At 42.0% G+C, this 27,966-nt stretch overlaps 1 protein-coding gene across 2 annotated transcripts; it reads left to right on the top strand.

Moving 5' to 3' along the window:
* The first annotated feature begins 401 nt into the window (after positions 1–401).
* Positions 402–26,647, top strand: myzap (myocardial zonula adherens protein). Of its 2 annotated transcripts, none has more exons than XM_080729769.1 (14): positions 402–525; positions 2,243–2,329; positions 10,983–11,075; positions 13,464–13,634; positions 14,610–14,702; positions 16,309–16,422; positions 16,570–16,722; positions 19,480–19,605; positions 20,436–20,564; positions 21,354–21,448; positions 22,567–22,672; positions 23,505–23,588; positions 24,377–24,438; positions 25,111–26,647. In XM_080729769.1, the coding sequence occupies exons 1-14, from the start codon at positions 460–462 to the stop codon at positions 25,529–25,531; spliced, it is 1,800 nt and encodes a 599-aa protein (XP_080585895.1). In that variant the 5' UTR covers positions 402–459; the 3' UTR covers positions 25,532–26,647. The 2 variants fall into 2 exon arrangements, with proteins under 2 accessions (XP_080585895.1, XP_080585894.1); XM_080729768.1 differs by having other exon boundaries at positions 24,332–24,438.
* Positions 26,648–27,966: the final 1,319 nt, after the last annotated feature.

Here is a 27,966-nt window from a genome sequence, read left to right as displayed (position 1 = left end):
GAGTGACAGGCCTGTCAGTCAGGTGGCACCTACCCAACCCGGGGCAGACAAACTGAGGCTGGACAGTGACAGTCGGAGTCGTGTTGTGTGTGTGTGTGTATGTGCTGCTGCTGGAGGGCTGTCTTCTCTGTGTGGAACTGGACACTGGACAGTGGACAGTAGCTTCACTTTCTTTTTACTGACAGAAAGAGGAATATCGGGGCCTTGCTGTGTAGGATTCCAACGCAGTGACAACACACAGGCATGTTGTGGAATTTCCCTCCTTGTCCCTGAACTCCGGCGGTGGGAAAGGGGAGGTGGTGGGGGGGGGGGGCAGGTGGTGGTCGTACTGGGAGCTGGAGCAGAACTCAGGAAGGAGAACTGAGTGAGAGGAAGGGGAGTGGGAGGGACGGGACGAGAGAGAGAGGGAGAGAGAGAGAGAGAGAGCAGAGGAACAGAGGAGTGGACAGAAGGGGAGACATGCGTCGCTACGGATCACCAGGACTGGTCAGCACCACCACTACTGAAGACAGTCCAGACAGCGAGGTAAGGAGAGAGAGAGAGTACAGTACATGAGACCAAGTAGGAACACATGCACTTATACACAGTATTATGCACACATGCACACTCACACACACACACACACACACACACACACACACACACACACACACACACACACACACACACACACGCGCGCATGCACGCACACACATGCGCACACGGACGCACACGCGCGCAGACACACACACACAAGCCTCTCCTTATTTCTCCACCCACACTCCACTTCACTTGTTGTTTACACGTCATAAGTTATGCTCTTTCAGCAATCATTCTCTGTCTGCATGTTTGCTTGAATGATCTATGATGACCTTTTCCTCTGGTTTTATCTTACTTTCAACACTATACGTGTGCCCTTGTGTGCTTTCTATTGTGCAAAAAGGCATGCTTTCCCCAGCGCAGTTTCATGTCAAAACAAAGCATTATCATTCCACCTAATCTGGCTGAGTTGCATGTTTTGCTGTGAGATCCAAAAGTGGAGATTCAAAGCCTTGTCTCACATACATACTCATACGTGTACATTATGGGCTGTGAGATACACTCATACGTGTACATTATGAGATGCATTCACTTGCAAGGAGCCTGTAATGAGAGCCAAGTTCAAGAGGCAGGGCTTTCATGGTTATTTGATCAGCTCTTTCTCTCTCTCGCTCTCTCTCTCTGACAAAACAGGCCTTACTCACTACCAAACTATCAGGAACAGCTCTTCTCTTAGCCTATTACTGACATTATAGCAGCTTAGCCCACATTAAAGAGTGATCAACTCAGTGTTGTTGGATCCATTCTATTATTTATTGACAACCATAATATCACATTAAGAGATGTAAGGTACTGTACGTCTACTACTCAATATCAAATATTGGGTTGTTTTTTTTTTTTTTTAAGAGAAAAAAGTAATTTTCCCATTTCTTTTTACATAATAGTGTTTGTATTTGTTGATGATGACATTTATTATTGTGTTAATTATGTATGCTATGCTTATGAAATGAGTATAGGACCACAATGGAAACAATTACGTCCCCAGGACTTTTTTTGTGATGTCCTTTCAGCTTTAATGTCTTACTGTACCATGTGCTGTTTACATTTCTGACTAAGAAAGTATTCAATCAATCATCAGGTGGAAACTAACGTTCTAGTACTATTGCACCAGTACTATGTCACTGATGCATCATAAATGCATCAGTGACATCATACTATTTGCATAGACCTTTTTTTGTGGTTGAGGTCCCGTAATGTTGCCTAGTGTTTATATTTGTATTTTCAGGCTATGTGACATTTTCCAGGACTTAACCTTACTAACACAGGCATCCCTATCTTGTGGGCAAATGTTCTAAATCTCTCTGATTCTTTATCAAAAGTTTATCGTCACTGTCGGGTGGAAACCTCATAAAGTCCAAGTTTGATACTTTTCAGGTTTCAAATCTTTTTTTTTATTTCTTTTTTTAACAGTAACAGATCTATAAGCTCAAAGTGTGTCATTTTGCACCGCATTTAGACTTTTTTCTACTTCTACGTGATGCTTTTGTGTGACGCCGTAGTATGATCAAGTAGGGGGTTCATTTACCACAAAAAGTTAGAATAGAAGATCTTTCTGCCCAACAGCAACGATATACAACACAATCTGCTGTGATGAAACATTGTTTTGGGGGAGAAATAAATCAAAAGTATTTTTTTTTTGTGTTTTTGTATTGTTTATCCTCAGAGGAGAATCAGACGTCTCAGACTCACCCTACACCCTGGAGTCCAGAATGGAACAAAGGAACCAAAGAATGCCAGATCAACAGACACGGTACGTTTCAAAGCCTTCCTTCTGGACATTCTACCGTAGGATTGGTATCAGCAGAGCATCCTGTGCATGGAGTCTGCACGCTGCAAACCGTTTCAAGCTGTGTGTCTCCTCTGATGTTTATAGTGGCACACCTTAAATCACCCTCACTAATATGTGGCAGGTGCACACAGACACACACACACACACACACACACACACACACACACACACACACACACACACACACACAATTGGTGGTTCTTCTTCGCCGGTTCTTTTGGGGTGGTTTAGGTTCTATATACTGTAGCAGTGGTTCTCAATCTTTTCAAATTCAAGGAGGACCCCCAGTTTGGTATGCATTAGGCCCTGGGATAAGGCCACATCCCCCCATAACTCGGAGGGGCCTTTTTCACCGGCAAAGAACCGGTTGGTTCCGAACCGTAAAAGTTGGTTCGCGGCGGGTTCACAAGAACGAACCAAGGTTCCAAGAATGTTGTCATCCCATAGGCGGTAGAAAGAACCCAAACCGGTTCTTCGCTGGTGGAAAAGGCCCCTGAAAGTGTGCATACGTACCTCTTGTTCCATTTGTACACTCTCAGAGTAACAGACCTGTAAGGGTCCATTTGGCTCCATTTGTACGCTCTCAGAGTAAGAGACCTGTAAGGGTCCATTTGGTTCCATTGGTACACTCTCCCAACACGCACACCCCACTTTGAGAGCCGCTGCTTTGAATAATTATTCCAGCCTTTGGAAATACTAGGCAGCCACCTCTAGATACCGAGCTCTATTAACGCGCTTCAAGACTTCAAGAGTTATTATAGTCAAAAACATGACTCACTCAACTATTAATCATTTAGCTGGGGACCCCTGGAATCCCCTCAAGGACCTCTGGGGGTCCGTGGACCCCACTATGAGAAAAAGTGCTACGAGTATCGCACCGCTGCCTTACAAAGAACCTGTTCAACCACTATATGGTTCTTGAGAGGTTCTCTACGCTTAGTTTAGAGTAGACCCCTCTCTAGGTCCTATATTTAGCACCATTTGACAAAGATGCTATATAGCTCTTTTAAGATACTGTAGGTGCTCTGTAGCACCAAAAGAGGTTTCCTGATGATTACGAGCCAAAGAACAACTTATAGTGCTGTTTAACACCATTACTGTCAAGTGTGCAGTGTGATATGGTACGCCGTCTTAATTTAACTCTTGCAAGTGTTCATTCTTAACATAGGTACACTCTCAGAGTTACAAGTGAAGATTACTGTGTACAATACGCTTTATATAACCAATAATACCACATTAAACATCATTGCAGACTGAACTAATATATACTCACTGTCACTGTCACTGAGATTCACTGCTGTGTTTTCATTTCTTATCTACTTTACTGTACGTCTAGTTATGCAATCACAACAATGAAGGGTGTGGGCACACACAGTTATACAGTAATAATGCATACTCAGCTGTTACTAATTTTCTTCGGCACAAGTCAGTCCCACTGCACCTCCACATGCTGGTGGAAATATCATTGTACCAGTGAGCTGCTGGATATGATGCCCTTTGTTCATTCACCAAGACAAAACATAGCTAGCTTGCTTCAATGTTCTTCTTATTGAGTTGACACAATGTCAAAATTCTACAAATTTATAGCTTGTTATGTGTACTCTGTATTCTCTCAAGTCAACAATTATGCAGCACGGTAAATCACCCCGGGTTGTTATTTCACATGCTGAGCATGTGATGTATGATTTTGAACACACGTACGCTGCTGCAGGGTATACATGTGTTGTTTGCTGTAGGTGGTTCAGTTTCTGGCTTTGTTTGTATATGGGGATTCGTGGCCTTAAGGGATGTAAGTGTTTGACAGTCTAGACTAGAGCATGAGAGATACTTGGTCTTCGGGTTAACTCCTCCAATGAGTGCAGGGGTTTTTAACAGAAACATGTAATGTTATAGTGTTACGTAACATGTCCTGCACTCCTCCTCAGACCAGGTCAGGAGTTGATGTATGTAACACGTACCTTGGCCTGGAGTGTGTACCGTTTGCACCTCATTGCTAACTGCACCTCAATAAGTAAAAGCTGCAGGATTTATGTCCTTCCTGGATTTCCAACCCAGGTCTCCCACGCGGGAGAAAATGTGTACCAGTGCAGCTGGAACATCACCAATTCCCGACACCAGTGTCAAAACATCTCAATGGAAGAGTAGGGAGTAGTCTCACTACTCCAACCACTGCAGATGTCATATTTTGCCATCTCCATATTCTTTTCATGCTTTTTCGTAAATGAACGCTCTACTTGATCATACTACAGCGTCACACAAAACTAAAAGCATCAAAAGTAGCAGATCTACAAGCTAACAGTTTTTGATATGTGGTTTACACCCGACACGGCCGACAGACACGATTTGTCCAAATAAAGTTTTAACCATTTCAAAGAAAATGACTCCAGATTGCAGTTTCAATGCAGTTGAACTGGCTCCACACTGGTGAATGTTGTAATAACAAACCGAACATGCTTCCGTTTGGGAGGGTGTGACCATGACTATTGTGAGTTGATAACATGACCGTCAGATCAAGGGTTAAACCACTTAAGCCCTGTGTGGTGACTTCAACGCATTAGTCACTGAGACAAATGGGTTGACATTAGTCAGGCGTGTCCAGAGCTCTTATATCTTTCTATTTGGAGATCCATTTATTTTTATAAACACCTTTCAGGTCGGTAGCAGCCAGGCACATGATTCATATAGATGTTTTCCCGATTCTAAATACACAGATAAAACAAACAGACACAACAGTATCACAGACACAGTCGAAAACTGTCTATCTACATACAGAGCGTACAGAGCGACACCACTTCACAAGAAGAAGAATTCTGGAGTAACAAAGGCACTTTTTTATAGAACATTAATCGCTACAGCTCATTAACTTCATATGCATCCTGATGGGTCATGAAGAAAAAGAAAACTGCTATGTAATGATAGAGGCTTTTAGAATATTAAAGATGGCTATGACAACCATAACATATACAGTATATACCACTTGAGATAAATGATCTTCCAATACTCGCTGTCACCAGTTTTTTTGTTTGTTTTTAATATGTTTTAGGGCTTTGATGCCTTTATCGATAGGACAGTAGACTGACAGGAAATGGGGAGAGAGATGGGGAGTGACACGCAGCAAAGGTAGTCGGGCTCGGGACTCGAACCAGCGACACGCTGTCAGGCTACACTGATCCTAAGTGGTATGCGCCTGGACCGGTAGGCCAGCGGGTGCCCCAATATAACCGACTTTTACACTTTTCTCCTCATTGGCCGCCCTTGGTAAAAGGCCAGCCAATGAGGGCTTGCCATCCTCTCAGAATATGGGATCTAAACAACTAAGCAATTGCCGCCGTAGCTGTCGTTGACACAGCGATGTGTGGAATACATCCGCAAAACACGGTCGATCGCCCGGGTCAAATCCGATGACTGCGGAACAGTCGACACCAGGTATTCGTAAATGTAACCTCAGAAAAGTTGGGGCCAGTGGACAGAAAAACTGGTAATTGTCACAGTTTTTGACACACCAATGTTTACCCAAAGCCAACATGGGTCTGTGTGTAGAATACGATGAGCAGAGTGTGCACACACAAGTCTAATCTACAAGCTCACACCGTGTCACGTTGCGATGCATTGTGTGCTTCTAGATGTGAGCTTCTAGATCGGCTACTTTCATCGAAGAGATTTGGTGTTGAGAGACAAAAGGCGCAGACCTAGTATAGAGCCCTGGGTCAACTACTGTAAGTATATACTGTTGGGTTGTTAAGAGCAGCACACATTGTGGGCCACCTGACCTCTATTATAGCTTAGGAAACAACATCACAATGCATACATACTCCTTACAGATGCACTATGGAACCTTCCTCTTCTACCCTGGATTTTAACCCGGTTTCAACTGCAAGTGCTGCCATGTTTACCATTGAGCTAATAGAGCCGGCCTACTTGCTCAGGGGATAAATTGAATCTTGACCATCAGGTCAAAATTCGGGTCAGATTAATTGTATAAGTTCAATACAGTATATTGTAGTAACATACTCTCTACCACACTGTTTGTGGGTCACAGACAAATTTTGATTTTCCTGCATTTAAAACATATATATATATTTCAAAATATATATATTTTTATATACAATTCTATACATTTGAAAACAAAAATTCGAAGAAATTCCATAAATAAATACAATATTATTAAGAAGTAGTGAAAATAGCCGACGCGTTGCTTCACGCCACTAGTTTGGGTCCCGGGCAAACATCCCCAACCTCTTTTAGGTTTCAACCTGAAAGATTTGGGAACCACTGCTCTATCATACATATTGGACAAACATTTTATTCATTTAAAAATATAATATAAATAAAGGTTGATTGAGGTGGCTATAACTGAATGGTTAGGGAGCCCGCCTGGGGAACCAGAGCCCCTGGTTGTTCCAGGTTTGATTCCAGGCCAGGCCAACAATGTCGTTGTGTCATAATGCCTCAGTCAAGTCTTGACCAACATTTTGAAAACAGTAGTTAATTTTCGCCGATGCACAAATCAGACCTTGTTGGCGGTTTCGGTTGGACAGAAACAAAAAACAAACTAAACAAGGGGGGACAACAGGAAAAGGAAGAACAAAATACTTAATGAAAGAGGAAGGAAATTACCACATCCTTGTATACCTTTCCAGATATTGGGTTTCAGTGGCGACTGTGGCAAAGTGTCTAACCACCATAAAATTAAAATTAAAAGGCGTGTCTGGTAACCTGACGCTATGTGAGAGAGACAATCCTATCAGTTACTATGGCCTGGATGAACGTAATGCTTCGCCAGCGTCACTGAGCCATATGAAACTATGGCACACAGAGCGTAGTTTACTTGAATGCAGCATTGAATTTCATCATCACAATGCATCCAGTCAAAAGGAGGGTCTCTTCAAAGTCTTTGTGGGTTCAGTCAAATGGGCTGCAAGAGAGAATCTACTACAGAATCTACTATGTCTCTCTCTCTCTCTGTGTGTGTGTGTGTGTGTGTGTGTGTGTGTGTGTGTGTGTGTGTGTGTGTGTGTGTGTGTGTGTGTGTGTGTGTGTGTGTGTGTGTGTGTGTGTGTGTGTGTGTGGAGAGAGGAGAGCAAATAAGCCCATGCCACGTGCACGTTAAGTCGAGACGGTGACTCTTGAATGGAATGATGGTTAAATATTTGACATAACTTTGATAGATTGCATCTTTTCATCTGATTCTGTGTGCTTATGTAACATGGACCAGGCAGTGTGGCCTCTGTGAGCAGGGTCCAGGTCCTTACACAACCAGATAAAAACAGTGTGCAGTAGAGTACACGTAACCCTGTTATCATCACCACATAGCTTTCCTTTCAGCTGTAGTACATCCAACACATTGAGCTCCCTATAAGCATTGGGCCTTTACAGCTGATTTATACTTAAAGTTGTCCGTTACGTCTCGCACCGAAAATAGACGATCTACTGTACAGGCTCTGCTATTTTTAAGCGAGCGACCAGCGTGCAACTAAGGCTACAGTATGTAGCATCACAAATCTGATTTAGATCAGATTGTTTTATAATCAAGTCTGGAAAGAAAAAAAGAAAAAAGACGGAAAAAAAGAAACATGGTAATGAATTTTAGCATAAAAATCGGACTCAAGTGCAAAGATTTGGGCTGCTAGATGTGTTAGCCACATGACCCCTTATCATCACCACATTATGTTAGTTTCACATTGCACATGCAAAAAGGACAGGAGGCTTGCTAATTATGTGCACAGAATATAAATTGCTATATTAAGCTTTGGGCCTGTAGAGCTGTTGTTAAGCATAGTGATGGCCATCCTTGCCACCATGTGTTGGAATTTATATCCGCCTACGATGACGAGCTGCGCCTGCTGTCTCGACAGCATATCGTCGTTGTCGGGTGTAAACCTCGTATCTCCAAGTTTCAAATTTGTATGTTCTTTCGCAAAGCAAAGCCCTGCTTCATCGTACAAGGCTGTTGCACAAAAATAGTGAAAACAGCAGATCTACAAGCACACAACGCCTCGCGGTGCGAGGCGTTGTGTGCTTGTAGATCGGCTGTTTTCACTAGTTTAAATCATTTTTAAAATGAAAAATGCAAAACGAACGGTTTTGGACATACAAGGTTTTCACCCGACAACGCGATAATATTATGTTCTCTTCTGTGCAGATTATGTGGTGTAGAAATGTTGAAGCAGTGTGTTCTGTGCTGTCCATGAACCAACACTGGCGTCATTGTTTTAGATTTTCCTTTACTCTCTTATCTGTGCTGGGTGTGGGAACGTGTCTCTCCCTCTGCTCTCTAGACTAGAGGTATTGGCTGGGGTACACAGACAGTATCAGTATGGTTGTCATATTGGACGAATGGACTCTTTTTAAAAGGCTTTATTCGCTTTGGTTTAATTGGTTAAAATATTTAATAATACTACTAATAATAAAACGTAATAAATAATTATTAATACAAATGTATTATCTTAATATTACAATGTGCAAACAGTACAAAAATGCTATTGTTATTTTGATTTTATTTTTGATTTTATTTACGTAGCACTCACTAGGTAAAGCTTTGTAAACTGTATTCTCCCATTTGTATTTTACACCATATGGTTCCATATTACATGTATGTGTGTGTGACATTGCAATTATATCCAATCCAAATCTCTGAACAAAATATTTTGGTTTTGCATTTTGGGAAAAATGCAAAGCAATTCATTCACGTACACAGCATATTGTCTGTCTATATCACTGTTTCCCAAACAGTTGGTCAGGAGTCAGGACCCATGTTTGGGTCGCGGACCAAATACTATGGGTCGCAAGTAAATATCCCCATTTCTGTCGTTACCTACACGCATTTCCATTCATCTGATCGACTTCACACTTGGCAGGTGCATTGCTGAGGACCCAAGGAGGAAGTGCAGTGTTTAGTGTGAAGTCGTTTGGCCACTATTAACAGTCATACGTTCCGTACGCTCCCTGAAGGAAGTAGTATAGTTACGGTAAATGTCACAAACAAGGTAAAAATGTAGTGACACAGAGACCTATAAATATCATATAAATGTAGTTTAGGCAGGAACATTCACGTCAAGAATATAACAATTAATAACATAATGAACAGATAGACTCGGCAAGATATTGGCAAGGATATTTAACCATTTATTGCATAAATGGAATACAGTTAAACTTGGCGTTTGAAGGGCTCCGCGATCGGAGATGCTCCCTGAAATTTGTGCAGGCATTTCTGAGCATGCTAAGCAAAATCAGGGAACGCAGCAATACCCCCCCATAGGGATAGAATAGCAAATAGCAATAACCATGACATGTAACATAGTCAAATCACAGTATTGAGCTTAACAACATTGACATGAACTTAGACAAAATCACAGTATAAGCTTAACAACATGACATGAACTTAGTCAAGATCACAGTACTTGCTTAACCACATTGACATGTAACTTAATCAGACAATCACAAGTATTTGAGCTTAGCCAGACTGATCATGCAAAGGTGGAGGCTGGGGTGGAGGAGGAAGCAAGCAGCAAATGATTCCGAAGCTCCGGAACCAAGCATTGGTAGAGAAAGCCAGCTCTATTTAAAGGAGCCTTCCCTACTGATTGAGAGCTCTGATTGGAGTATGGCAGTCATGTGACATAATGACCAGCAGATATGTTAATGAGGTATGAGAACAGAGCTGACTGACATCTGACTACAGCTGAGCAGCAACTTGACTCCCATGCCCTGCATAAACTTATGCTACGCTTTATTTTGCACTATATCGTCTCTGTCGGGTGGAAACCTCATATGTCCAAAACTATTTCTTTTCAGGATTCAAATTCAATAGTAGCAAAATGAGCAGATTCGAGCTTGTAGATCTGCTGATTTCGATGCTTTTATGTGATGCTGACTGGTAATTTTTAGATTAATTGCACGTCATACAAATTGGGGGTTTTGAAAATATTTGTTTATACTGTGTTTTAGTTTGGTCTTTTTATGTTTCTTAGATAGGCTTGATGTTTTATGTTGCACTGCAAGTGACTGAGGGAAAACAGCAATTCATTTTCTGTATGTATGTACTGTAAGTACATGGGGAAATTGATTCTGATGATCAAATAGGGCATTCATTTACAAAAAAAAAAAAAAAAACAGAAAAAGTTAAAATATGGAGAATATAAACAGATGTATTGTAAAGTATGCAGGTATTTGAAAATAGTGTTTTGTGGTAAAACAAAAGTGTAGCATCTTGCTCATACTGTAGTAGTGGTTAGGTGCAAGAGAAATACAAAGAAATAAATGTTTTTGTTACGTGGTGATCAAAGCAGGCATAATTATAATGATGTACAGGCAATACTGATGCCATTATCAGCTCATGCATATCTTTAGGACATAGTAAACACAGGCACATTTTGCCTGTTATAATTAAGGACAGTACAAAAACCAAGGTCAGTGCAAATAGATACAGTAGCTACTTTAATGATAACCTTCGGATGCTGTGGAATGTTTGAACAAAGGAATTGCGGGTATTATAAAATCTGCCCTTTCATTGCCCTCCTCCTGAATTCTGTAAAGGCCTGCACTGAAACCAAAAACAACATCCACAAAAGACATTCTTCAGTAGGCCTATAATATTGTCTCTTCTTCTGTACAGGAGGAGAAGGATAAGATTGTCAACGGGGCGTGGAAGAAGAAAAATGGGCTGATCCAGAGAGAGCGGCCGGCTGGCAGCGAGTCACCTGAGCAGGTAGACATCCTCATCATGACTGATAGCTGTGTCACATTCACATGCTTCTGAAGATGTTATATACGCTCACACTGGTTCTACATACTATACATGTGATGTGTACATGCTGTCACAGACATACCGCAATTTTCTGTCTGGGGCTAATCTCGCAAATCACTGGATCACTGGCGCCACTTTCTTTCATGCACGCTAGTATTATTATTTTATTTTATTTCTTTGTTTATGTAACTTTAGCTGCATAAATAGAAGTGTATGGCGGTCGGATCGGGGCTGAAACCATGCCCAAATAGTGTCATAAGACTTAACGTTATGATTGTGGAGCTACAGTATTCGCAGCAATGAGCACTCAAAACCTCTCTAGTTATTAATGTATTTCATACTTACGAATATAAGAAAAAAAGGTACTTGGCTCTGTGAAAGGTCTTGTGCCTCTAGGTTCCCTCCTGTGATTCAACAGTAACAAAGGACTCAGGAAGTTTCTTTTTTTTTCTCTCTCGTTGTTTGAAAATGTTGACGGATGAGAGGATGTGTAAGCTCCCCACAACCAATCCATTGTTTGTTCCTGCTACAGAGACTTAAGTATCCGCTTTTTGTGATAGTGGAAGATAGATATTGTTACTTTAAACGACAGTACTGCACGATAACATGTGCCCCTTCGTTTGATCGTATGACACATTCTTTGAACTGGCACGCAATACGTTGTCACTGTGAGTCATCCTCTTTCGGTGATACTAAAGGATGTAGATATTGTTACTGTAACCACATAAAGCTCCACGATGTAACTTGTGTAACTCTATATAACACATTCAATTCAATTCAATCTTTATTTCAGACCCAGGAAGATCCATATCAGTCACAATACAATAAAACAATACAAGAACATTATGTCCCATATCATTAAAAAGTTGCCTTTACAAGCAACAAATAGCATCCTTCCCCGACTCTGTACACGCAGGAGTTTAACTGCTAAAGGCTTACTATAGTATTTGTTTTTTTGATTGATTGATTGATTGATTGATTGATTGATTGATTGATTGATTGATTGAATAATGTATTAACAGTTTGCATAAAGTACAGAGGTACAGTTATGCAATAATGCTAAAAGGATAATACCATTATGGTCTTGTGTATTCAATTCATCAAGACATATAAAGACATACAATACTATACAAGAGATCATCAATACTAGGAGAAATAAAAGCATATATACAGAAAAACAATGGTTGGGGTGTGTACCTAGAAGACTTATCTAGGTCCAATTGCAAATTGCAGGCAGCTCTTTTATGGTGATATTGAAGGAGGTTAGGGAGTCACACTTTTTGATGGCTGATTGTAGGGCGTTCCACATTTTGATGGCATAATAGTAGAATGAATGAATGTGTGGAGATGGTTAGTGATCTCATGGTGATAGGGTTAGGGTATGACCAATGGTGGGCATCCATCCTCATGGCAGATCAGATCCAGGCGGTCACTTCTCTGTTCTCTCGTTGCTTTGTCTAATTCTTCTCAGACGTTTTGTTTCCTCATATAGCCACTACTTTTTTTTGTGCTATACAGTAGTTATTAAAAAGTCACACAGGGCTTTAAAGGAGTAGTTCACCCCCAAAATGACTTTTTTTCTATTGATTACTCATGCCATGGAGAGTAGAGTTCAATAATATTTTTTGGTTTTTGTCACCTTCCTAAGACGAAAATTTGATTCGAGTAAATTTACCCCCATTGATTCCGGATGGGGACCCGTTTCAAAACGGGTCCCCATCCGGAACGAATGGGGGTAAATTTATTGTTATCACATTTTTTTTGCTATTCGTCATCCTTTTTTTTTTTTTTACTTTAGCAAATAATGATAAGCCCAAAATAGGGATGCCAGGTAATAAGTGTCACATGTGCCCATTTGGTTTAATCATAACACATTCTTTGAGCTGCCTCTGTGTGTCTGTGCTGGTTGGTGGTGTGTGGAGGCCCTGGGTGGTTGACAGCAGGCACAATGGGGGCAGAAGACAGCAAGCAGCAGCAGCTCTTGTACAAGGTTGCAGAAACATGACACCCTTTACTGCACCCTGCACTTTTTTTTGTTGCTGGGTACCAACCTCCCAGAGTTTCAAGTGCTCAGCAGCATTGCTGGGAATATACCAAAAGCACATACAGTATACAACAAACAACGTGCACAAAACTGCACTCGCACACGCACTCGCTCACACACACACACACGCACACGCACAGTCGCACACACACGCATATAATATACTGTATGCTTCACACCTGCATGCACTTCTACACAAACACACAACCACACACACACACACAAACGGAAGGCAGCCCGAGGCAGAGTGTGTGTCTAGTGTCTACACAGAAACCTGACCCACGGTGATCCTTTCTCCCTAACAGCACCCAGGAGCCGTAACCAATGGGGAGCCGGCGGAGGGCTCGCCGCCGCAGCGCCACGGGCCCAAGGTGTACGGCGTAGTGCAGCGGACGGGCTCCGACAGGCAGCAGGAAGTGATGGCACGCGAGTGGTCGGTCAATCACCTGCATGACGAGATGAGGTACATCAGGGAGGTGAGTGGTGGAGCGTGACGACGGGAAGGACAGGAGTTAACGCCGCGAGGGCGAGAGCACGGTTTAACAGGACTGCAGACAAACAAAACAAGCAGGCTGGCCTCCAGGTCAGCAGCAGCACACCTGCCAGCTCTACTTTGTGTCTTCAACTCCAAAAAACAAGACTCATGTATTTGGATGTGTGCCTCGGAGAGGGTTTAAAGGGGGTGTAACTTGTAAGTGCTATTCTTTTGGTTCAAATAAGTGTTGTATTGCTCTCTTTTCTGAGTATTTTCTGTATCTGAGTAATCTTAAAGCTATACTATGTAAGTTGCTCAACTACTGGTCAGTAGCGGTATTGTTTTTTCGGCCGTTTTTCGCTCGGAGTCACCGCAGACCACCAGAACGGGGCCGCAAACCACTGCGACCGCCTCGCCGATACGAATCCGTAGAGCCGTCTCCCGTCATTTTTAGACCATAATTGGGGGAGTATCAGGCAAGATTCCTTCACCAACGTAAACACTGTTGCTGACGGAAGCTACTTCCTGAAGAGACGGCAAGACACGCTGTGATTGGCCGGTAGTGTATGATCCACGCTGTGATTGGCCAACGTATATACAACGTATATATGGATGATGCAGATGACGTAATTTTGCCGGGAAATACAGCCCCCATCACGGCCACACGGGCGCAGTAGAACACATATAAAGAAATGGCTTTTGGGGCTGAAATTAACAGAGTGGGTGTTCTAAAACTTTAGCGATTTAATAGTTTAATACATAGTATAGCTTTAATATAAAGCTATACGGGGAGTACCAGCTTACTTTTAATGTAAATCTGAGAAATGTTATAATGGAAGATATAATGGAAATGTGTTCTACTCTCAGAGTTACAAACCACAAACACACTGAGGATTTGTACTGTGTGGATTTGTGTGGATGTATTGATGGATAATGTTCATAATGCATGCATGCATCATCTCTCTGTGTTGCAAAGGTGAGAGACTCCCTGGAGAAGGTCAGAGAAAGAATGTATGGACAGTTTGGAGGGATGCAGCAGTCCATGCAGCAACTCTCACAAGAAATCAGGGTAAAACAACACGCACTGGGCCTTCCAGAACACAAACGCGCGCACGTGTGTGTACACACACACACACACACACCTCCGATTGTACTATCTTTGTGGGGACATGAGTGCCCCACCAAGTAGTAATTCCCTGTCCACACACACACACACACACACACACACACACACACACACACACACACACACACACACACACACACACACACACACACACACACACACACACCTGTGCATGTGGTGTAAATCGATACTTATTGTTGCTGTTGGACAGAAACCTCTTATCTCCATATCTTTTCCCGTAAATTAACACCCTACTTGATCATACTACACAGCGTCACACAAAAGTAGCAGATCTGCAATTTGCGTTTGGAGCTTGTAGATCTGCTACTTTTGCTATTTTAGAATTTGAATGTTGAAAAGTAACAATTTTGCACATAATGTGGTTTACACCCGAGTCCCGACAGAGACGATATGGATAGTGTTAAGAAGTATTAGCACATTCAAGGAATACCAGTAGAGTTGCTGGAATGAAGGTCGCCTGGAAATACCGGGTGCGTTCGGAAATGCAGTGCGCTGTGCACCGGGTGTGCTGAGTGCACGCACTGAACGACCCTACTCAGAAGATGGGGTTTGGAGGTGTGGTACGTCAGTGCGGTGTTATGATTGTTTGGTTTTCATGGTGGTGTCTCGAGCGCTTCTCAGCTGTGAACAATGGAGGAAATTAAGGGCAAAATGCACCATGCGGCTTGATAGGTCCTTTTGGGGTTTATTGTTACACACATCAACGTGTAAACTAACAGCAGGAAGGCCAATGTTATGAATTCAATTACCTTTCAATAGCAACATTACGTTAGCAACTGCTGCTTTTCAGAAAGTTTACCTTCAGAGTTCAGACTGAAAAAGCGCACCGCTGCACCTTAACTGGTCGTTCGGAAATAAGCCACACTGAGTGCACTCTACAACGTCACCGCCCACTGCACTCACTAAACTGAGCACACACCCGGTGCACATTTCCGAACGCACCCCCCGTTTCCCGGCGATCTTCATTCCGGCGACATTACCGGTTACCCATTCAAGCGCCAAGTTACTGTAGTTATGACTAATGTTGATACACATAGCTATTTTTCTATATTATCCTTATTTTTCCTCTATTATCCTGAATAATTTCTTGCTGCTTTTGCTGCCACAATGTTGAGGAACCAAAAACATAATAATTGTGTACAGCATATTGTCTCTGTCGGGTGGAAACCTCATGTCCAAAACTGTTACTTTTCTAGATTCAAATTCAAGTGACCCTGTTTGATCAAGTAGGATGATGATTTATGAAAGAAAACCCACAAAAAGTTTAAATACGGAGATGAGAGGTTTCTGCCCGACAGTGAAAATATAAGATGTAACAGTAAATAGATGGATGGATGGATGGATGGATGGATGGATGGATGGATGGATGGATGAATAAATAGACAGATAGACCTTATCGCTCCCACAAGGGGGGAAATCCAGTTCTTGAATCTCAAATCTTCCAGTTTTCTCAGAGCTTCATCCAGTGCAATGAATCATGAATGGTGAGCTGTGAATAAATACCATGTGCCCATGTGTTCCTGCATAGACTGCCAACTCACAGCGGCGGACTCTGGAGTCGGAGGTGAGGGTTCGAACAGCAGCCATGGACAGCTTTGATCAGATGAACAGCTCCCTCATATCTGCCAACCTCGGCCTGCAGGTACACAAATCAACCTCTCACAACTGGTTATAGGGGAGGCGTTCGCATCACGGCTGGGCTGCGGCAGCTGCATGCATGCCAGTGTTGGTTACTTTGCATGGGTCTGAGGAATTAAAGAAAAAAAAAAAAACCTGTTTCCTTTGCCAGAAATCGCTCCTGGAGAATTGTCAGACTCGAGTGGACACCAGGGACGAGGTGAAGAGGCTACGCAGCACCTGTGAGAAGACAGAGGAGAAGCTCAAGGAGAAGGAGAGAGAGCTGGCCGCCGCACAGGAGGAGAACCGAACTCTGAAACTACAGGTTGGTAGTTGCAAGCAAAAACACACATAACACATCACATAATCATTGCTGTCGGGTGGAAACATTGTATGTCCAATAAACCAGCTCCTTTTTTATTATATACTTTTTTATTATTACATTTTTATTCCACAATTCTGCAGATATGCATCACATAGAACACTGGTAGATTTACTGTACCAGCAATATCATATTGATCAGCCCGTCTAGCTACCTACAGTACCACCCATAAAAACAAAAGAACAAAAGAAAAAGATGAGAAAAAAGAGAGAAAAGTAGTGCAAACATTATTATGTGAAAATCGAAAATCGGTTTTGGCTACTTCTGTGCAGCACTCATGAACGATGAGGTATGGCATTCATTTACGACACAGGGCCAAGCTGCGATTCATTCGATAAAGAATTTATGAGCACAGTGTATTTGTATAATAAACACGGATTGAAAAGAAACCCGCACACTCTGCTCCAAATGAGTGAATTTTATTGACAACGTTTCGAGCACTAGCTCTTCATCTGGTCAAACTGTCAGTTTGATCAAAGCTATTTTCCACCTAGCACCTTATTTAAGAGATGTGCATATTTTTCTATTTTTTATAATAAACACGGATCCATTGCACACTGATTCTTATTCCACACAGTTCTGATAGATCCTATTTCTTTTCTCTCTCTTTTTTTAAGCTTTTTTCCCTTTTAATGCCAATGAATTCCTCCCCGCACACATTTCTGTGTTGTCACTGCTGTTGTATCCTACTTACTGACTAACCTGCCAGTGAACACTCGACAAAGCCAGGTGCACCATGGTTTATTAGATCCCACAACCTCCGTGGTGGTGGCACTGGGAAGCCACCCATTTCTCTTATCGCTAACCTGACCAGCTTCTCACTATGAGTGAGGGTTAGGGTCTCTTAATCCAGAGCGAAGCAAGGTAATACATCAATACAATAAGCAAGGATAAGCATAATAAGCATAATCAATACATCAACATTAATACAAAGGTAAATGCATAGAAGAGAAAAATAAGCACCTAATCAGTAAAAAAGCTTCATATGAACTAAAAAAGCTATTTAGCTTTCATCTATGGTCGTTGGGGGAGGTGAGTGCTACGGTGAGTGTTATGGGCTTATGTGGAGTCTGAAGAGGTGTGTCTTCAGGCCACGGCGGAAGCTAGAGAGTGAGTCTGTTGTTCTAAGTGCGACAGGGAGTTTATTATAATCGTCTCTGTCAGGTGGAAACCTCAGTCTAGTGAAAGTAGCAGATGCACAAGCTCAAAATGTATCGCTTCACGCTACGTTTCGAGCTTGTACATCTGCACCTTTTGATGCTTTTGTGTGACACTGTACTATGGTCAAGTACAGTAGGGCATTCATTTATGCAAAAACACAGTTAAAATATGGATATAAGAGGTTTCTGCCCGACAGCAACGATGTGGTGCCTGTGGTGAATTTAATTTACTACTAGTATAACAACTACCTGAAATAAATGCTTAAGTTATATATATATTCTTCACAACAAAAGTGTTTATTGATCAAGAATCAACAGAGAAAGTGCTAAATGTTCAGAAATAACCTAGGACTAAAATAGTAGCAATTACAGTACATAACTAATCTGATAGATTCGATATCTGTTACACGCATAGCATGGAAATAGATACTGTATACCACACAGTAGATATGGTGTCTACTCTAGGGGATTAATTCATTCATACAAACACAGACTGTAACTATAGTATATACTATTACATATTGTATACTATTACATTATGCATTATTCCATATCGTTGGGTTGAAACGTTGTAGCTTGTGATCGTTATGTTCACTGTTTTTATGTGACACCGTCATACAATTAAATATAATATAGGGTATTCATTTATGGGAGAAAGACAATCTTTAAAAAAAACTAGAAACATAAGTGTGGTTGCCGTGACGTGAGTCACACTTGCAAATGAATTCCGTCTTACAATTTTAATTTTCCCCATTCAAGTCAAAATGGGGAAAATTAATTCACTAATAAATTAATGGCCATATATGGAGATCTCTGTCAGTCCTTTTCCTTTTTATGCCCATATATGGAGATCCCTGATGTCATCAATATTAAGCCCATATCTTGGAATGCCCATATATGGACATACTGTGTCAGTCTCATGTGGTCTATGATGTCAGACATCTATGATGTCAGTCATCTCCATATTTGGGAAAAGTTAACTTTTTAATTAAAGTCAAAGGAGAAAATTAAAACGAATAAATAACGTATCTCTTAGCAAAATGCACCCCTGCGTGTCCCGATGAAGCTGGTTAATTTTAATGGCCCAAGCAAACAAAACTGTGGGAGGAGTAACGCGGCAAAATAAAGTTTATCCGGAAAGATGGAATCAAGTCGGACAAGTACTATATTGCAGGGCAACCACACTAATGAAATAAGGAGATACAAGGTTGTCTCCGTGACAATAATAATACATTAATACCCATACATTACATCTTCCATCAACTTTTTGCGTTTTCTTTTTCGTAAATTAACGCCCTACTTGATCATACTACATCTGGAAGCTACTACTGTACATCTGCAAGTTCGTTTTGAGCTTGTAGATCTGCTACTCTTGACATTTTAGAATTTGAATCCTGAAAAGAACAGTCATGGACTTACCGGTATAAGGTTTCCACCCGACAGAGACGGTATCTTTTCCTACCATGTCATATAATTCAGTGTAACTGAGTGTTGTGCTGTGTGCTGTGTGTGTGTGTGTGTGTGTGTGTGTGTGGTCCAGGTGGACTGCTCACAGGAGGCCAGAGGTCAGGTGGTTCAGGAAGTGACCATGAAGCTCCAGAGACAGCACGAAGAGAAGCTGTTGGAGGAACAGAAGAAACACCGAGCAGAGATTGAACACCTACAGGTCTGGATGATCTGCTATCTATACGTCTTTGTATAAATCTTATCTTCTTACAATGCGCTGGATCTCTGCCCATACGGTCGGATGTAATTGATACCTATTTCCTCCCGCGAGGGAAATGCAGTATTTTCAGCCCAACCCAGCTGATTTGCCGCCCACACGGAGCGCGTGAGCAATTAGGGGTTAAGAGTCTTGCTCAGGGACACACATTGACATTGCTACCCTGGCCTGGGATTAAACCTGGGACAATCAGGGGCTCTGGTTCCCCAGGCGGGCTCCCTAACCATTCAGCTATGCCGCCCCTAAAATTGTGGTCCTATATTTTCAATTCATCAACAAAGCATAATAAATGTACACAATAATAAAATTGTCATCAACAAATACAAACACTGTGTACAAAAAAGATGGTAAATTTACATTAGCCTCCCCGTTTGGTCTCTTGATAGATGTTTTTAGGCCAATTTTGAAAGAAACCAGTGTTACAGGGCATTCCACATTTAGGTAGCAGAGCAGTAGAATGAGAACTTTAACAAAGGTTTTAATTTGAAGGACTCCATATGGTTCCATTTGTATGCTCTCAGTGTTACTGACCTGTATGGGTCCATTTTGGAACTCCCTCAAGGAACCCAGAGTGTCCACTTTGAGCACCGCTGATATAACTAATTAATATGAACCGATAAAAGAATGACATCATCTCCCTCTAGTGCAAAAATGATGTAATTGACAGAAAGCCATCTGGGGTGCTGTGACTCAAAAATCTCACAGGATGTAATTTCTATCGAAGCGAATCCCATACTGTATCTCAACCCAAAATGTGTTTTCCTTCAACCCAGGCTCAAATCGATGAGTACATCAGGCGTCTGGAAGAAGCAGAGAGAAATATTAAGATAGCAGAGGCCAAGATCGCCGAGCGGGACCAGCGGATCAACGAGGTGGAGCGTCTTCTGGACTGTATGACACAGGTAAGACATATAAAGCAACTGATCCACGATGACTCCAGGGTGGTCTATTGGCTCATATGTCACCTTTAAGTCCTCCATAAAGAGTTGGCTCAGAAGCACTAGAAGTTTTCTAAATAGGAACGGAGTACGTAGGTAGTATGCATTGTGATTCCTGAGATGTTGTTTTAGTGGAGATATATTTATTTTTGAGCGGTGCTCATGGAAACATCTGGTGTTCTACGCCCTGGGTTACATGTTGTACACCCTGGGTCACATTGGCCAAGCTTCGCTGGATGCTTAATGAAATGAACTAAATAGCACCGCTCACTTCACATTAGGTGTGATTTCTTTAGGACTTTTTGTATTGATATTGTAAGTAATATACTGTAAATAAGTATTTGATGTATCCTATGTATACAGGAACACACATGCATCCACTCAGAGATTTCTTCATTTGTGCTCAGGGACACATGTAGTACATCAACAGCACAACACTACATGACATCATACACACCTCATTCTGTGGACCACAATGGAAACAAGCTGTAGGCTTTTCTGCGTTATCCTTTTGATTATGTGGGTCAGTCAGATTTATATTACGTGTGACGTATGTTTTTATTTCAGACTGTTTTTATGTGGCCAGTCTGTAATGTCAGTCATCTTTCAAATATGATGTATGACTCCAAATTTGGGCAACGTTTCCGCCCCGAATCAGAGCGGCGCCATATATGGCAACTGGTTAATACTGTACTATTGTTGTGCTTGTTGTGTTGTGTGTATAAAAGACATGCATGATTCTTTTCTTGGTAGGAAAAGAATCACTTTCAAAAGAAACTACAGGAGTGCGAGCAGCGTTTGAGATTGATGGAGCTCACTGATAGGACGGATCCAACTACAGCCACCAGGTAGGTACTGAACTGTTCACAATACCAGTAAGACTTCCTAATCGGGAGATAAGCGACCGTCAGGTCGCAGCGTGATTTTAGGGCAAAATGTGTAGGAGCAGTGTCCAAAAAATTAGTTTGAAAAAATATATGGGACAGATCCATGTTGATGACATGAGTGTAGACATACTGTGTACCGATTTGCGTAATTTTAGGGCAAAATCTGTAGGGGCAGTGTCCAAAAATGTGTTTGAAAAAGTCGGCCTGATGGTGGCGCTATATGGGACAGATCCATGTTGATGACATGAGTGTAGACATACTGTGTACCGATTTGCGTGATTTTAGGGCAAAATCTGTAGGAGCAGTGTCCAAAAATGTGTTTGAAAAAATGGGCCTGATGGTGGCGCTATATGGGACAGATTCATGTTGACGGCTCTCTTGGCGCCGTGCGTGGGTACCGGCCCCGGCTCTCCCGGTCGCTCCTAGCCCGAGTTACGGCATTTTATGTGCGCTGCAGTGGCGGGGGTCCTCCACTAGGGGTGCGCCCACTTTTGCATCCATTCTGGAGCACCAGGAGTCGGTGGTCCCTGGGAATTCCCCGTGAACAGCCCTGTCGAGGTTTTGGTCAGCACACCGACTTCAGTGCTACACACACTAGTATACGTTCATTAGTATACTTAATACTGTGCGGTATGCTGTGTACACTGTAGTGTAGAACAATGGTTCTCAGACTGGGGGTCCTAGATGATTAGCTTAATGTGCAACGTTGTTTTCTCACAGTAAACAAATCAACATACAGTATAAGTGTATACAGGGTATGTATCTGCACATTTCATTTCAGTTAGAATTGAATGTCTTTTAAAACCCTTTTAATACCAAATTGGCCAAATTGTCAAATATTAAATCCAACACAACACTACACAAGTCTGAAGCTATCTATGAAATGTATGAACAAGTTTAAACTGTAACACAAATGTATACAATATGCGTCGTGGGGGATCTCTGCATCATCTGCCTGACTGCCTCTCAGCTTGGCCTGAACATGTTTGAAGACCCCTGGTTTATGCAGTATGTAATTGAAGAGTACTGAGAAATACTAGGTTTGGAACTAATCACTCAGTTTTCGTTCTTTTTTTCAGGTCTAAACAACTGGAAGAGGAAGCGTCAGACCTGCGTCAGAGAATAAAGCACCTCAATGACATGGTGTTCTCCCAGCAGAGGAAGGTCCATGACATGATAGAGGAGGTCAGCATCACACATTCATCTGTCTTTGAGGACACAGTCAATATCCTGAGTGGTCATTTCACTCCATAGAGTGTATAAATGCAACCAAAAGTAACCTGTATCCATTTGGTGTGTGTATAAATGCAACCAAATGGATTTGGTTGCATTTTGGTACAGGGTCCAGAATCAGAATCTTTAATGTTACATTACAAGTAAGGTGGGTGAGGTTCTTAATTGTGCAGGGCAGGCTCATCGTTGCAGTTAAAAGATGGATAGAGAGTCAAATCATAATATAAGGAGGAGAGGGGGAGGCATAAAGTGCATAATATATGACTAATCTGCATAATAATAAATGAATGGCATGACTCCTATGTGACTAAAGTGCATAATACATAAGAGTCATGAATGTACGTATTATATAAAAGGGAGTCCCTTTAAAACACAGTTCAGTTCAGTCAGTGCTGTGGAACCGGGCGTAGCTCTTTTTCAGCAGCAGTCTAATTGTTGCTGTTATCTCCCCAGGTTGGCAGAGGGAGTGTAGCGCCCAGGATTACATTAGTCTAGATAATTGACACCGGGGGAAAAATCGGTTACACCCCGCCACTCCGACATGTCTCCTTTCCGACACTAACCCTATCTCTAACCCTAACCCTAAACTTAACCCCTATGGAAGTGTCGCCACTCCGACAATAAGAAGTCAATTTCTGAGTGGCGACATGTCGGAATGGAGAGCGACACCCGGAAAAATCGTGGGATAAAAAATAAAAAAAAAGAAGAAAGAAAGAAAAAGTGTACGAATGTGTGTCCATTTGCAACATGAATAACGTTGTGTTGTTTGTAATTCATAAAACAGGTTCAGTCTCTCCGAGGTCAAGTTGCACAGAAGGACATGTTCATCTCTGAGCTGCTGGACAGGATCGCTATAGTGGAGTGTGAGGTGAGATGATGGAGTGATCATCCTGGTGTTAGGGTGTTTTATGGTGCTGTGTGTGATTCTTCATAGATAAGATACTATTCTATTGTGGTGGTGCTTTGAGTGTCTCTTTTCACCTGCAGTGGTGGACATAGTATATATGCAAGGATATACATGGAAATTACGAAGTACATTTTCAGAAATTGTCAGAAATAAAATTGGATAAAATGGTGAAAATAGTAGATCTACAAGGTCACAACACATTGCGTTATTTTTTATAGGGCTCAAAGGCTCAAGTTTATAATATACTTTTGTAGGTTTCGGTGCCAAGAGTCCCTTCCTATAAATGTAGTGGACTCAAACGTAGGCTACAGCAGTGGTTCTAAGTACCCCCAGCGGTCCTTGAGGGGGTCCCCAGCTAAAATTTTAATACAGAATCACAATCACTTTATCCATATATCTATTACACATCTTCTGGGGATCTGCCGCCAAATATATATCAATTTGGGGGTCCTTGACTCAAAAGAAGGAGAACCACTGGGCTACAGTATTTGTATTTCAAATATAGCTGAGTGAAAGTCATCAGCTTGCAAAAAAAAAGAAAAAGAAAAAAGAAAGTAGTTATAAGTAAGTAGATGTACTTAGTTACTGTCCACCACTGTTTCACCTGCCAGTTCCTCTAGCAGCTGAATCGATGCACAGCCTCTCGTCTTGCATGTGTGTGACCTGCTGACGCACGTTCTTCCCTGTTTCTTCCTTTTTCCCAGAATAATGAGTTTGAAGACAAGCTCAAGTATTTTGTGTCTGTCCAGAATAATAGGCCACGGGATGTGCAAACCAGGGAGATCGGAGTGGGCTGTGATCTGCAACCCAGGTGAGGAGACGTTGCAAAGCCGCACCTTGTGCGCTTTTATCTCCGCCAGGCCGGCAAAGCAAAGGGGGGAGATAATGATTTCACCCATTTCAACCTGTGATCCAGGGCCTACTGGTGGGCTGCGAGGGTATTGCAAGTCGCCCCCCAAATAATTGGCAAACACTACGATTTTTATGATAGTATAGCTCAAATCTTGAAAGATATATAAAATGAATAGGGTAAAACAAATCTTGAAAAATATATTTTCATTGTGATACTGATAAATAGGAACTTAAAGTACACTAAGAGGCTGTGAACACTTTTTTTCAAGTGGGTACTGGATAGTGATGCAGAAAAAGTTGACAACCACTGATTTAGCACTATAGCACATGAACCTCTCTAGTGTTTTTCCAGGAAAGCATCTGTGTCAAAATCGTGAACATTTTTGCAAATCTTTGAATATCTATATTTTTTACTCAAATCTTTACTTCTGGGGGTCCCTAGCTGGAACATTATATTTTGACGTTCAAATGTATATACATTTGGGGGTCCTTGACATGATCTAGCAACATAGATCTTTTTTCAGAAAACTGTAGTATTTAGAAGACATTTGTAGAATGGGTCTCAGGTCTAAATGGGCTAACAGGCCTTTCTTATCATTGTGTTGCCTGATGGTGCGTCCCCATCCCTCAGACCTGAAGTACCAAGGCATGATGCTGAACCATCCTTCCAGTCAGAGCCGCCCTCTCAGCACCACCACCAGGCCCCACGGAGTCCAGCAGCCTACAGCATGTCCACCCCGCCCCAAGCTAAGACATTCAGGTCGGGTCCCCCGCCGCCGCCCCCTAGCAGACTGGAGTCCAGTCTACTGAGGTACACCCCGCTCCAGTACAGCCGCTACCTGCAGGCCAACCCATCCATATCACAGCAGTCGGAGTCCAGCAGCACAGATGCTTCTACAGACCCAGAGGGCTCTTCTACTCCGTCCTATACTCCGTCTATTTCTCCTCGATACAGATCGAGCCCGTCGCAGATATATACTCCGTTCATGAGACTAATGGAGGAAACGGCGAAGATCAACATCGATGATTCACTGAGAGATGACTCTCTTTAGTCTTAGTTTATTCATATTTTTTGGTGGAATTACCCTACATATTTTAGACACTTTTCTTTTTCTTTTTTTTTTTTACACAAATATGATACGTGTCTTTCACATACAGTAAATTCTCGATCTTCATTTAACTCAGAAGGTTGTACAAATGGAACCAAGTCCATTTGGTTCCATTTGCAATCCCTTCTGAAACACTAAGGATTTTTACTATGCACAGTGTGGTGAATGTGATTCACATAATATGTGAAGTACACAAATGTAATTTGTGAAGTTATCGGCAGGTTAAATTAATTTTTCGTACTGAAGGATGTAAATAGTCTATCGCTCTGTAAATCACATGTAAATAATATAATGTATTATTCATTCATCCTTCAATCCTTCAATATTATCTGTCAGTAATATTATTATTGAAGGATTGTATTTTTGTTTTGTTTACAATGAATGTATATAGCCTGCGTTTGTGGCTTTTTACTGTACACACTATCCTGTATGAAGGTTTATATGTGTGTGTTTGTGTGTATATTACCTGTTTATTTTAAATTTGCCCTGTATAAACGATAGAGATAAGAAGAAAGTATTATTTTGTTACTCGTCACAATATGTACAAAATATTTATTAATATGCTTTGTGCCTTTGTGAACAACCCTTTGTGTCGGTGATGGAAAACCATGGGAATCTGATATTCTCTGTAAATTGGCAACTGGGTCAACTCTGGGCAAATGTATATGTTAATATTAAATATGACTTTATAGCAGTGGTTCTCAGAGTGGGGTCCAGTGACCCTCAGGGTTCCTTGGGGGGGTTCCAAATGGACCCTTACGGGTCTGTAACTCTGACAGTGTACAATTGGAACCAAATGGATCGGTCCATTTGGTACCACTTGTACACTGTCACAATCACATGGTACCAAGAGAAATTAAAAGGTTTGAGAACTGCTGCTTTGTAAAAGTAACTGCCATTCCTGAGCCAGTGGCAAAACATTATCTGCACTGCCAGATCTATCTCTGAAAAAGAAATATCTTTATGATGTGCCTTTTCCATATTAATGATACATATCAACTTGCCACTGATGACACAAAAGTATATATATTTGAAAATATATTTGGAATAAAGACTATACATGCCTACTTGCTTTGATTATTTCATTATGAACCACGTACACATTAACCACTATGCTTTGGCTCACAACTTGTGATGCCTTGTGCAGCTTGTAGGGCTGTTATATATATATTTGTTTTTACAAACAATTGAAAAAAAAAATTAAAATGTAAGATGTAAATAATGGTTCACAGAAGCCTGAATACAATGTTGTAACTAAGTGTTTCTAACACTGGATGGCACCACCTGCAGGCTAAATCACTCACTGCAAGTGGCCTTGTTATATTTGAAGGCTTTGCACTTGCTGGACATAAACACATATTTGCCATGTTCAGTAAGTTTCCATTCAACATTGTCCACATTTGATCCATTTAATTGAACATATTAAAGAGAGAATACTAGGCTATTCAATTATCTTAAACAGAATAAGAGAACAACTTAAATACGATTTGTTTAAGAATATAGAAATCGTTTTTTTTATATTGTTATAATACGTGAATATCAGTAAAGATTAAATAACAATATTCTGTTTGAATCAAAAGTGATCTGAATGATTTATAGATTTTTAATTAATCATTGAACGGTATAAAATATTATGTAGGTAGGAAGGTGACATTAGATGCTTGATACAGTATGTATTGTAGAATTAGTCACATTAAATCGTACGATTTAAATGTCTATTAGCTGTTAGTTGGCTGCTGTCAGTCACAACAAAGGAGGAGCCCCTAGATGCAGACCTATGGGCGTACCTCACCTCGACAACAGGCAGGATGTGACGCACCTCAACGCTTGGCAGGATGTGACGTCACCTCCACAAGGCTCCATGGCTAGTCTCGCGTAGCCAGACAAGCATTTGACCAAATCGCGGAGGCAACAGTCTGGCCACGCGAGACTACTCCATGGCCGACTCTCCACACCCTCTAGCCCGACCTGGGACACCCTCCTCGGCCACTTTCCGCCCAGAGCCGGCCTCTATACCTCCGTGACGGAGGGTCCGCGGACCCCCAGAGCACCAGGGCCGACGTGCCGGACCCTCAGCCCGACTTGGGACACCCTCCTGAGGGGGGCGCCACCCAGCAGCGGCATCTATACCTCCGTGACGGAGGGTGTTCCCACTTTGTGCGGGAGAGTTTTTCAAAGGCAGGGAGGGACAGGGGAGATCAGCCCAGGGGCTCCTTGGAACGGACCTAGCTCGGGCTAGGAGCGACCGTTCGAGGCGGGACTGGTACCCACGCGTCCGGCTCGGGGCCCCGGAGCCAGCCGTGGTGGAGCGCCGCCTGGCGGACGCACCGCGGTACTGCAGGCGGCGGAAATAAGGCCACAGCTCGGCCCCAGAGCCA

This window comes from Nannobrachium achirus (genome assembly GCF_963921795.1).
Source record: "Nannobrachium achirus genome assembly, chromosome: 7".
Lineage (NCBI taxonomy): Eukaryota > Metazoa > Chordata > Actinopteri > Myctophiformes > Myctophidae > Nannobrachium > Nannobrachium achirus.
This window is presented reverse-complemented; position numbering and strand designations above follow the sequence as displayed.